Genomic DNA, 12,527 nt, shown 5'->3' on the forward strand with positions numbered 1-12,527 from the left:
GATTCCACCAACTCAAACATATTTGATGACATGTAAATTAAGGTAAGATACTTTTCAAGTGCTTTGAAATCTATGTTGTAGTTAAAAGCATCTGAAAAATACTGGTTTTGTTGCTTCAAAATTATTCTGCTACACTTGAGCTTATCTGTCCCTTCCCCATCAATGCAAAGGGCAAGCCTGAGTAACTGGGAAAAAAAGTTATAGTTTAAATACTTTATTGTCTAGAATGGTATTTCCTCCTATTCCAAATTTTTACCATATTATAAAATAATCTAGGCGCTATTCTAGAATTTTTAAAAAACTTGAAATATTTTAGTAGTTACATTTATTATTTTTCAATATATTTAACAGAACAAATAGAAAACATCTGATGATCAGACTGAGGCCTTACAAACTTTATTGATTTTTTTTCCTGAAACAGTTATTTTTATATTCTAGAAAAAAAATCTGGAAAAATTCTTCACACAAAAAAATTTATACAAAAATGAGAAGAGTCTCTTTTTGCCTAGTTTTCTTTAATAAACTAACTTTACATTATTAAGTATGAATTAGCAACTACTTAGAAACAATATTTTTAGATACAATTTAATTGACAAAGGAATACACAAATTTGTTTTAAAATATTATTTCTGGATATTTCAGATGAATGTGAAACTGCAGTGCTCTACAAGACCAAGAAAATATGCAAGAACTGTATGTGTTTTATGTTTTGCTTTTGATAAAATATAAATTATTCTGAATGAGCACAAGCAGAGCAAAGTTTTCCTTTACAAATAATTCTCATAAATATTACGTTGAAAGAGGAACAATAAAAATGAAAAGTGTGATGATGTGATTCTAAAAAGATTAAGGTCAGCAAATACACTTTGAAAACACTAGAAAACTAGCAATTAAAAAGTAAAGGATTCAACCACCAGCAGAATTGTTAAACTTTCTTGCCAGCTGATGCCTACAGTGCTTAATGTGTTGTTAATGTGTTTTATCTTCCAAGTTTATGAATAACTAATCTCTAAGAGACACCAAACTTTCGGTCTTTTGGTATGGTATTGGGCTTGCCTCTCTCTGCTCTTAACTATTTATTAAATAAAAATGGTAACATCTGCTTTGCAAAGATTGTCCCAAATTAATGTCTTCTAAGTACGTTGGGACCCATAGACTAAATGTGACATACTATTTCCATAATTTGTACTTTTTTCCTAACAATCTCATTTCTGCCTCTGTCATATACTCAAAGAACTTTGTGTTTCAGACACAATATACACGTAGGTCCACCAATGCTTGTATCTAAAAGATAGCCATGAGAGCATGGACTTCTGTGACCTCTACTTTCCTTACCACTATGTATGTAGTAGTCAGGTGGTACTCACTAAATTGTTACATTACATGGAACATTTGGGTGAAACAACATTGTAACTAGCTACTAAGGGCGATCGTAAATTCGGCAGGTAATACAGGTATGCATAATAATTACATCACAATAACTCAAGGTATCTCAGTGAGGTAGCTGGTTTAGTGTTCAGAGGCTATAGATCAAAGGTAAATCTGGGATTAATTAGTATAAATTCAGAAGCAATAACTCTAGATATTTTGTCAAATAGAGATTTTTATCTCCAGGAGAGCTTATATAAATAGAATTTGTGTTAAATATGCAATCATTTCAGATTAACTTAGCTACTAACAACCTCTAGTATTTATATAATGATTTTAGTTTCAAAGAGTGTTTCCAAGTAGCCGTCACTCTGCACAATTCTGATATGCATGAATTTCAGTTATCACAGTTAAATAGCACCAGTTCTGCAAAAACGTGTTTCAAATTTCAGTTAACAGTGGAAACTCACAGTTAATTGTAACTGCATAAATACTAACTTCACTGCTAACTCCTCGGCGTACACATAAGTATCTAAATAACAGATGTGTGTTGTGATCAGCGACCAATCACATCACATCTTTCAGTCTGTCTGTGATAGGTCACTGAACATATTTTACTCAATTCACATACTGACAACAAAGTGTGTGGCTGTGTTGTCTCCTTGTCTCCCAGCAATAAATCCAAACGACATTTTTCAAAAATGAACAATTGAAAAAGAATTGGCTGGGGCGGGCCCCGTGGCTTAGTAGTTAAGTGCGTGCGCTCCGCTACTGGCGGCCCGGGTTCGGATCCTGGGTGCACACCGACGCACCACTTGTCCTGCCATGCTGTGGCAGCGTCTCACATACAGCAACTAGAAGGATGTGCAACTATGACATACAACTATCTACTGGGGCTTTGGGGGAGAAAAGGAGGAGGATTGGCAATAGATGTTAGCTCAGAGCCGGTCTTCCTCAGCAAGAAGAGGAGGATTAGCACGGATGTTAGCTCAGGGCTGATCTTCCTCACAAAAAAAAAAAACAAAAAGAAAGAAAGAAAGAAAAAGAATTGGCTAAAAACGATGAAAGTGCAGCAAAGAAACAAAAAGTGGTAATGCTGGAAGTGAAATTCAAATCCAACATAAGTGGAGTTACAGAAGAAACAGCTGACCACGGGAATGTTGACACTACTGCCTTGTGAGTCTCTAAACATGCAGCCAGGAACCTAGCGAAGGAATACCGTCAGCATAAATGAGGAACCTGGTTGTATGGAAAGGACAAAGATGGCCCAGAGGAAGTGACAATGGTAAAAAACTTTACGTTAAATGGATTCTCTGAGATATTTCAGGACATTGAAAGTGCAAAGGATAAAATGTTGGAAGCGAATCCAAACTTCCAAAGTGTAAAATCTATCAAGGCATGGAAAAGATGCTCATCTCCTCTTGTAAGCTGTAGAAGGTGGCAAGCATGGTTCAAACTACTCTTCTGAAGTTGTTTTACAAAGAAATAAAGCACTTTAATTTTCAGTGTTTCTAATGTTTTAAATTACAGTGTACTAGATAAATGTTAGGATTATTATCGTTTCAATTTACCTATACATTTATAACCCATAATTAAGAGAGTTCTTAATGTTTTGACAAACAATTTTGTTTGTTTTGTTTGCTTTTTTTTTGGTGAGGAAGACTGGCCCTGAGCTAACGTCTGTGCTCATCTTCCTCTATTTTGTATGTGGGTCGCCACCACAGCATGGCTTGATGAGCAGTGCATAGGTCCGCACCCAGGATTGGAACCTGCCAACCCTGGGCCACTGAAGCAGAGTGTGCGAACTTAACCACTACGCCACCAGGCCAGCCCCTGTTGGCTTGTTTTTTCTTGAGGTATAACAGACATATAATATTACATGGCAAACGTTTTTAAAGATCACAAGCAACCATCATTTTCCCACCGTCTGTGAAGATTTCTTTGCACGGTTCCAGTTTGCATTCTGGAAGTACATTCTTTTGTGCTCCCAAACCTATGAAGTAGAAAGATTTGGGCACTCACCTTCATTTTAGGGAGCAAAATCATGCCTAAGGAGAATAAGTGACTTACTGAATATCACAGTATCCCATAGTTGAGTCCTAGAGAGGAAATTGTACCCAATTTTTGCAGTTTCTGGGTACTTATAGATTCTTTCCTCAAATTCCAATTTTTCCCAGGTAATTAAGTTTAAGACATATTATGATTGAAAAGTAGCCCAGATACTTACAGATCTGGTCTGTATGAACCAGTGTTGACATGGGACCCAAAAGTATAGTTTGTCCAGTTAATGGATCTTGAGACAAATGTGGATGCATTGGATGATGGAGATGGCTAGCGTCATTGGAAGCACCTACAGAAGATAAAAAGACGCTTGCGTTAGTGATATTTAATTAGGAACAGCAAGTTTACCTTGGAACAAATGTTTTGATGGACAGCTTGAATATTGCTATTTTTGCAAAGTGCTTTTTGGAAACTCAAAAATAAATTAATAGAACCACTGCCATATTAAGGACTATGTCAGCTTTCACTGTACACTGGCTAGATTAATGTTGTATCATATTATGTTGTATATTAATAATGGACCTTGTGTGCCGTTTCCTGGAATCATTAGGTTTGCTGCCTGTTGTCAAGGCAATTCCAAGAACCGCTTACCTCAAGTTTATAGTATTTCGGATCACCCTAATAGCATAAACAACTTTTATTTCAGAAAGATACCATTAGGAACACATTAAGCACCAGAAAACTAAAACTAAACTAAAATAAAATAAAGTGATTTTATAAGGAAATTTAATCTAGATCAGAACATAAAATAAATGCTTTTGTGACTTATTCCTGACATTTATTGCAGTAATGAAATTTTATTTTCCCCTTCTCATTGTGTTGTGTCAGTTAATTATTTCAGGAGCAAAGTGTTCATTTTTAAGATATTTGCTATATATATTTTTAGATTATGCACAATTCTGGTATCCTTGAGCTTTTAAAGGAGTTAAGGCATAGAAAAATGTAATATATTTCAAGGAGTATTAAAAATAGGAAATATATGTCTATTTACCATATTTGAAGGATCTGAAAATTGAGGTAAGAGGAACCTTGTGGAGCCTAGATGGTGAAGGCTAGTAAGAATGGGGATATGAATATGTTTCAAGTATTTTTGTCCCCATCCAATGGGTTTTGCAGGCTTCCTAAATGTAAAAAATTGAGTTCAATATCTCATGGATAAAAGATAAATAGGTATCCTAAAGTAAACAGTGTGTTGCTAATAAATAAAATAGAAATTCTCAAATGTACTCACCACCCAGTAACATTTCCTGAAGCAGATTGTCAATTTTAACCATCCCAAAAAGTTTAACGAATTGGATTTGCTCAATCATTTGCCAAGTGATGCTCTGCAGTGTGGGCAGGAGCAGAAGCAACTCTCCAAACCTCCCCCGAGAGTCATACTGCCGATCGTTGATGTAGTCCTCCAAACTGAGCTGCACTTGGAACCGCATGTTCTTAATCTTCACTGGATCACTCAGCCCTTTTGCATCTAATAAAGGAATAGAAAGGAGAATTTAAAGATTGAATCTTACTAGAGTGTGAGAGTAACTAGTCTAATATTAAAAAGTCATTATGATTATTTTTTAATGGAACTTTGAAAACCAACCTGGATCAAAAAATACAATTGCCTTCAAACAAGCGTATTCATTGTCATCAATCTGAATTTCTTGAAATGGTCGGACCAACTCATCTAGAACTCGATTGGCCACACGGCTGATCTCGACTTCACAGCTGTTGCGGTGAATAACGTAGTTGTTTCCTAGGGGAAAAAAAACAATCACCCCTCAAAACACCTCGTCAGATATTATTTAAGTTTTTACACACCAATGTTTTAAATGGTCTTCCCTTGAGGGAATAACAGTACTTCCTCTTTCAGTAGTGTTAGTTATGTTAGAAAAACTTGAGAACGCTTAAAGGATCAACAACATTGATACAACAACGCATGATGATCACATGCGTTTTAACAGCCTCAGACACTAGAGATAACGCTAAAGTTCAGACTAATAACAAGCTAATAATTGACAAGGGAGAAATAAAATGTAAGGATTAGCTTTCCGCTATGTCAGTTATTTATTAGTGTCTTACTCATGAATGAGCACAATACAAAATCTAAAGAAACTTTCTTGCTTATAGTGGATTCAAAACAGCACTCCTTTAGTGGTCTGGGTCTATGTAAGTGTGACAACTATTGAGACAATTTTAACAAGCCCAAGTAGATGAATTCAAGGGAGTTCAGAGATTGGATAGAGACTGGACCACCTAATTCCTAAAGACTGCTTTGACTTAGAAAATCTTTGGCTATAAGATGATGAATACGTATTATAGCTTCTAAAATATTAGAAAATTAGAAACCTTTTATAGCTTTTAAAAATACAGCTAAATTGTTATTTCCTGGTTTTATGAAAAGCAGAATATTCTGAATTCTTTCACTGTAGGCAAAGAAAATCTTCAGTGTAACAACATGGGTAAAAGTACTCAAAAAATGTAGCCTTGCTCTTCTTATGAAAAGTTAGTTTACCTAATTATTCATGGTAAAACAAATTAGAATTATGTAGCAAATCATTTTGTTTTTTATGTATATTGTATTCAGATCTATAATGAGAACAGTATTATAGGGGTCTTATCAATATAAGAGAGTGTTTAGTAGAATCTAAGAGCATGGTCTCTGCAGTCACATTACATGGTTTAGAATCCTGGCTCTACTCCTTACTAGCTTTGTGACCTTAGGTAAACTTTCTCTGCTTCCATTTCTTCACCTGCAAAAAGGGCTGAAAATAACAGTACCTATCTCTCAGGGTTATTGTGAGGATTAAATGAGGTAGTATGTATATATATGTAAAGCACTTAGCACAATGCATCCTACACAATAAGTCCTCAATAAACATCAGCTATTGTTATATTATGTTCAATTGATTCATATTTGGGGACAAAATATCTATCACAACAATAAACAATCTGGTCATCATTTCATGCAGCCAGAGAGAGGTGAAGCTAAGAAGCTTTAGAAGAATCTTTACTCTCTAAACAGGAAACCTAATTTTGTAAGGTAAGTAAAATAGGGGGATTGAAGCAATTACGTAATGGAGACAAAAGCTTTTCCTTTGTATCTTATCTCCCCCCAACCTCTGTTCCACTTGTCACCCTGTTTTTGCCTCTTCCAGCACTGCTATGTAACTATCTAATTTTTAGGTATTGTCACCAAACTTTTTTCTATAATTTGGGATTTTGTAGCATATTATAGGCAATGAGATCATGGAGATACACGTGTTCCTTGAAAGTGTATAAAATAATATATATATTACAATTATTAAGTAGACACTGAGAGAGTGTGGAACAACACTGGGACTCCACAATATGGTCACACAAATCACTAATTCTTTGTCCTGATATGATTTAAACATACCTCAATATTATGTTTATTGAGCAACATTTCTCTTTTATTTTTAAATATTTTTTCCAGTTTTATTGGGAAATAATTGACATATATCACTGTATAAGTTTAAAGTACACAGCATGATGGTTTGATTTACCTATATTGTGAAATGATTAACACAATATGTTTAGTTAACACCCATCATCTCATATAGATATGATAAAAAGAAAAGAAAAAAAATTTCTCCTTGTGATGAGGACTCAGAATCTACTCTGTTACCAACTTTCCTATATATCGTGCAGCAGTGTTAACTACAGTATCATGTTGTACGTTACATCCCTAGTACCTATTTATCTTATAACTGGAGGTTTATACCTTTTGACCACCTTCCTCCAATTCTTATTTTTAAATCTTTATGCACCGTGAACATCTCAACGCACTCTGAACTTCCCTGCAATCAAGTCAAGGAAAAATAGGGCCTGAGTGAGGATACGTCAATTAAATCCGATTTGTGAAGTGAGAACGCCATTTGACAGTGTCAGTGTATGCCTGGATAGATCCTGTGTAAGGATGAAGCATGCATAATTTCTTCTGAAATTAAAAAAAAAAAACTTACCCAAAAGCAAAATATCTTTATACATCATGGATCTCTTTGTAGCTCCAAGCAGTAAATGTTCCCCTGCGTGAGCTCTCAACAGTGCCACCTTAATGAAAAATTCCAAGTTTAACAATTAATTATAAAATATAGTGATTCACAGATGGTATAATATGAGTCTGATTAGCTTGGTGTTCTTTAAGCCTGGGACATTTGTTTTTTTTTTTGTTTTAACAGTCTATAATACTCATAGATTCTTGTCATCATTAAGTCCTGTATTTTTCCATTTTAGCGTGTCAATATACTTTTACTTTAAAAAATTTTTAAAACTAATAAGTCAATACAATGGCAGCCAAAAAAGCAGAACAGCTAAGTGTTTGGGAGTGAAATAGAATCAAACAAACCAGAGTTCAAATTCTGGCTTGGCAACTTACTACCTGTTTACCGTTGGGTAAGTTAACCAGTATATTTGGGACACCGTTGTTTTCATCTATCAAATGGAGATAGTGATAAAAATCTCAAAGTGTAGTCATGAGGACTAAAAGAGAGAATATACGTACAACACAATCTCTTACACATAATAAACTGAATTGAAAAAAAACAAAGCAAGGACTTGTGATATAGCGAAAAGAGGATGGCTGCTGCCATTTTCTAGACTGATCCTCTAACTCTGCACTAAGCTCTCAACGGAGCTTCATCCATATACTCAATTGCCTGCTGAACATCACAACTAGGAAGAAGAGGAGCATTGCAAATTTAACATATTCAAGTAATGCTTCTCCAACATCTTCATCATCTTAGTAAATGACACCATCATCAAAATGCTTGTCAAAAACGAGAGCCCATTTTGATTTCTCTTTAATTGTACAGAAAATTCTAGTGCTCCTTCTCCATTGCTACCACCCCAGCCTACGCTTTGTCATTCTCACCTGGCCTACCACAATACACTCCAAAGAGCTCATAGGTATTCCTGTTTCCTTTCTGTTTCCTCCCTCCTAAATCCTTCTTGACAGAGCTTCCAAGATGGTATTTGTAAAATAACAATCACTTAATATCACTCCTCTGCTGAAAACTCTTCATTGGGTTATTACAGTTTTTAGAATAAAATCCAGATTCCTTAACCACGGCATCAAAGGTGATGGCCTAATGCTTTGCCCCCCACCCACATCTCTGGTTTCCTCTTGCAACATCCCGAGGCACATTATTCCTGCTTGCCTCAGAGCCTTTGAACATGCTGTTCTGGTACACGGAATACTTTCTCTTTAGATCCTGACATGCTTGGTCCCTTGTCATTCTGGTGTCAAGATAAATCTTCTCTGATCCCCAATTAAAAGTATCTCTTACTTCTCCACTCCCAGTCATTCTCCAACAACTCACCCCATTTCATTTTATAGAACATATCCCCACCTAGAAGTAACTTAGTCATAATCTGTATATTTTTTATTATTGGTCTTTCCCAAATGGAATGTAATCTTTAGGAGAATAGTGATGCAATCTGCATTTTTACTGCCAAATACTCACCATTCCTAAAACTGGACAGTAGTGCTATTAATATCTGTTTGATGAATTCACTGAGTGAATTTAACTGATCTAGGCTTCAGTTTTAAAAAATGTTAAGTGGAGATTATAAAACTTACACCCCAGAATTCCTGAGAGCATTAAATAAAATAATGTAAATTATAATGTAACTGATTCCCCAGTGCCCTACCTGTAATAGACATTCACCAATCCATGGCTATTAATGTAATATTATTAATATTACAGTGTCAGTTAGTAAATAAAAGCTATTTTTGACAGGTTACCAGATTTCAATTTCCCAGTTTTTAAATCATTATCATCATACATAAGTCAGCAATTTTTAAAGAGGAGTGATAATAAAAATATAAAACTGATAAATAACATAACCCTCCTTATATGGCTTGGGGTGAGACAAGTAGGTTTTAGCAATTTAGCATTATTCACTCTGAAATAACCTTCTGAGCCAAGCTATCTTTATGATATGTCAATAACCATGACTCATACCAGGAAGGCAGTTACAGAACATTTTAAGAATGATTTCAGATTTCACGGTATTTTTTTTTTTTTGTCAACAGGTGAAATGCTCTCCTAGAAGTATAACAGCTAACTTCCCACGATCCCTTTTTTTCCTGGTCATGTAAATATTTTTCCCTTCTTTGATTTTTAAACAATCATGCACCTTTCACTTTGATTGTTTCTTTGTTTTTTTGTGTCAGTGATAAACAGCGATGGTCAGAGGGTGTAAAAATATACACTGGTCATATGACATATCATGACTTATTCAGTGTGGGGGAATTGGAAATTTTTGAATTATTTGCATCTACAAAATATTATATGCTACTTAGATGGAAGAGTTCAAAATAAATCTGAAACTAATAATCTAATCTTCATAAACTAATTAGGAAATTAAAGTTCTTAAATATTAATTAAAATGTCTTAATGTGTATATGACACAGTATGAAAATATATGTATTAGGAAAAGATCATTATATCTGAATTCTCTCTATTTCTCTGTAGATTTCAGAGCATGATTTTACAGACTTTTTTGCTAGACCTATAATTTTTATACAATAAATGCTAGAAGAAAATTGACAACATGAAAGGCAAGATTTTATACGTTAATTGAATCAAGTGCCCACAAAGACACCAACACAGCCTATCTAGGAATGGCCTGGTATTTCTGAGGGATTTTATACGGCACCTTCAGTAAACACCAAGACACAATAATCTACCATTTGCCTCCCAGACATTCACTCTTCCAACACTTTGTCTCACAATGGCAGTTACTTGCTATCTGTCTTTCTCCCTTACTTAAGCTTTTTGAACTCCAAGAGGGAAGAACAGGGTCTTGTTCAACTCTCACCAATCAATAAATTTGCAAGACCCCAAAAATAGAAGTTAAACAGTCTGCCTCTTGATAGAACACGAAAGTGAATGGACAATAAAACCAATCTTTTTCCATCGGTTAGGTAATTTAACCTTTGTCAAATATAGTAATTCTATATAAATATAATTAAAAGAACACAAAAACTTAGCAAAGTTCAAAAAACATTTTTTAAAGCAATCATAATGTCTTTAAGCTATACCTGATCATCCAGGGGTAACTCACAGAAGGCAGGGATATATTTAGCCCATTCCACCAAGACTAAGAGCTGCTGTTTCATAGATTCACAGACATCACCAATACTTGCAATTTTCTTAACATTTATGTCAGTGCTTGCTCCTGGGCTTGAGACCGAGATCTGGCATTAAGAAGAACATTATATTAATTTATTATTGAAAATCATACATGACCAGTATTCCTCTTTTTCCTATGACTGCCATGAGTAAATGCCATGGAAGCGGGCACTATCTTTGTCACAGTATCTTGAAATATTCTAACCATTTTTAAATTGAGAAATAAAATACCTATCAGTACAAGTTAACTTGAAAGCATTCACTGCATTTTACTGGCCAAATCTGTAAAATGTTACTACAACTTTCAGGGAGTTTCATAATTCAAATGACTAGACAACAAAATATGGAGTATCTATATGAAATGTGCTCTATGATTTTATTTTTAATTAGAAAATGATATTTCCATTAAGAAAACCCATCTTTAATTTGTTGAACTTTATGAAGAAAATGTTTCCAATGGATAAAGTTTACCAAACTGGGGAGAAAAGGTATGGATGAGAAGCCAGAACTATTTATGTTGCTGTATTAAATGGAAGCCCATCACAATAAAATTAAGAAACTAACCTTTGACTCAGCAACACTAAAAAGCTTAACATACAATGATAAATTTTTAAAACTATGTATAACTTTGAACTATATGGAAAAACTGCCTTTCTGCTGAAAAAGAATTGCTTCCTAAAACTTCTCATAGACTTAATTTTTGAACAAGTGTGCGTGTATACATGCTTTTCTGTCGTGTATAGGTATTTCCTCACAGCTCCCTTTAAGCCATTTTCTAAATGCTTTATAGAACCATCAAGTAATCTTCAAGTAATGATTATGATAATGGTGATGTTAACCTCACCATATTACCCTTGTGTTATCAAAAACGAAAGTAGTTGCACTGACTCATTATAGGACTTGATTAATAGTTAGCTATTTCATAATTTGCTTTATAATAGAAAAATATCATTAACATTTCTAATCGGGGCAATACTAAAATAAACTCTCTTCAAAGGATTTCTTTATTTGATTCTTAAGTGATTTATTTTTATGTGTAAATTAATGACCTACATTTTTTAACTTTAGAACTGATATTCACATTTGAGAAATTTAAAGTAATAAACTCTTTCTCCTGTGTTTTCTAAATTCTGGCTCTTCTCTTAAATACCTGTTTTCAAAGCAGGTGCCAAGGTGAGTTCTTGAGTCCAGAAGACATTTTCAGGGAAGGAAGCTCTGATGATAGGTCTCAATCAAACTCCCCAAAAGTTGTGCTAACCAATCAGATTCAACCAATAAAACAAGATAGTGCCCCCAGAGCATTGCGCTATGCATTAAGTATTTTAAACAAACCTTGTAAACAAATTATTGTAACAATCTTAGACTGAAATGCATTTCATTTTTCCACTTGAAAAATAGAAATTTGTCCACGAAAAGTCAAAATTAAGTCAACAGTCCAACTAATATTTTCAAACTAAAACTCTTGAATTTGCATAGGTTTAATTTATTTTAGTAGTGAGCACATTTGAATGAACTTAGATTATTTTAGCTTTATGCCTAAATAGACCTTGGATTCCTCTAAACAGGGCTGGACGCTGGTGAGCAGCAGTACCTGGCGAGACCGCACTTCTGCCTGCGCCAGTGTGTTAATGGAGGGGATGTTGCTGCCGTCAAATGTGCTTCTTCTGGTACTTATTCGATCGCGTTCATTCTGCACAGCTAGGGGAGAAAATCACAGTATTTATTGGTGGGTTGTCTTCAATATATGTCAGGATACACAGTTTGAAGTAAAAAAAAAAATTAGGATAAAGGATGAGAAGGGATATTTCTAAAAGACTTTGAAAAGGGGGTGGGGGGAGAACTATGACTGAAGATATTTTTCATTCTGTACCACTTTTAAAAGTAGAAAGAGCCAGGCTTGTCACCAGAGCTCATAAAATATTGCCTTTACGACTTGATGATGGCATGCGTGTGCGA

The 12,527-nt window shown here is 34.6% G+C and overlaps 1 protein-coding gene across 4 annotated transcripts in view; it reads right to left on the reverse strand.

Moving 5' to 3' along the window:
• HNF4G (hepatocyte nuclear factor 4 gamma) overlaps positions 1-12,527 on the reverse strand; it is a 119,688-nt gene that overhangs the window by 3,190 nt on the left and 103,971 nt on the right. For 3 of the 4 annotated variants that reach the window (XM_087420413.1, XM_087420414.1, XM_087420412.1), the window contains 6 exons: positions 12,118-12,269; positions 10,481-10,636; positions 7,398-7,485; positions 5,015-5,167; positions 4,661-4,897; positions 3,596-3,718 (listed from right to left, as the gene is read on the reverse strand). In XM_087420413.1, coding sequence (XP_087276539.1) covers positions 3,596-3,718; positions 4,661-4,897; positions 5,015-5,167; positions 7,398-7,485; positions 10,481-10,636; positions 12,118-12,269 — 909 coding nt within the window. The remainder of the gene's footprint in view (positions 1-3,595; positions 3,719-4,660; positions 4,898-5,014; positions 5,168-7,397; positions 7,486-10,480; positions 10,637-12,117; positions 12,270-12,527) is intronic. The other variant, XM_004427127.3, reaches the window with a different exon arrangement.

Source organism: Ceratotherium simum, chromosome 31, assembly GCF_057802395.1.
Source record: "Ceratotherium simum simum isolate JZ-2026a chromosome 31, ASM5780239v1, whole genome shotgun sequence".
Lineage (NCBI taxonomy): Eukaryota > Metazoa > Chordata > Mammalia > Perissodactyla > Rhinocerotidae > Ceratotherium > Ceratotherium simum.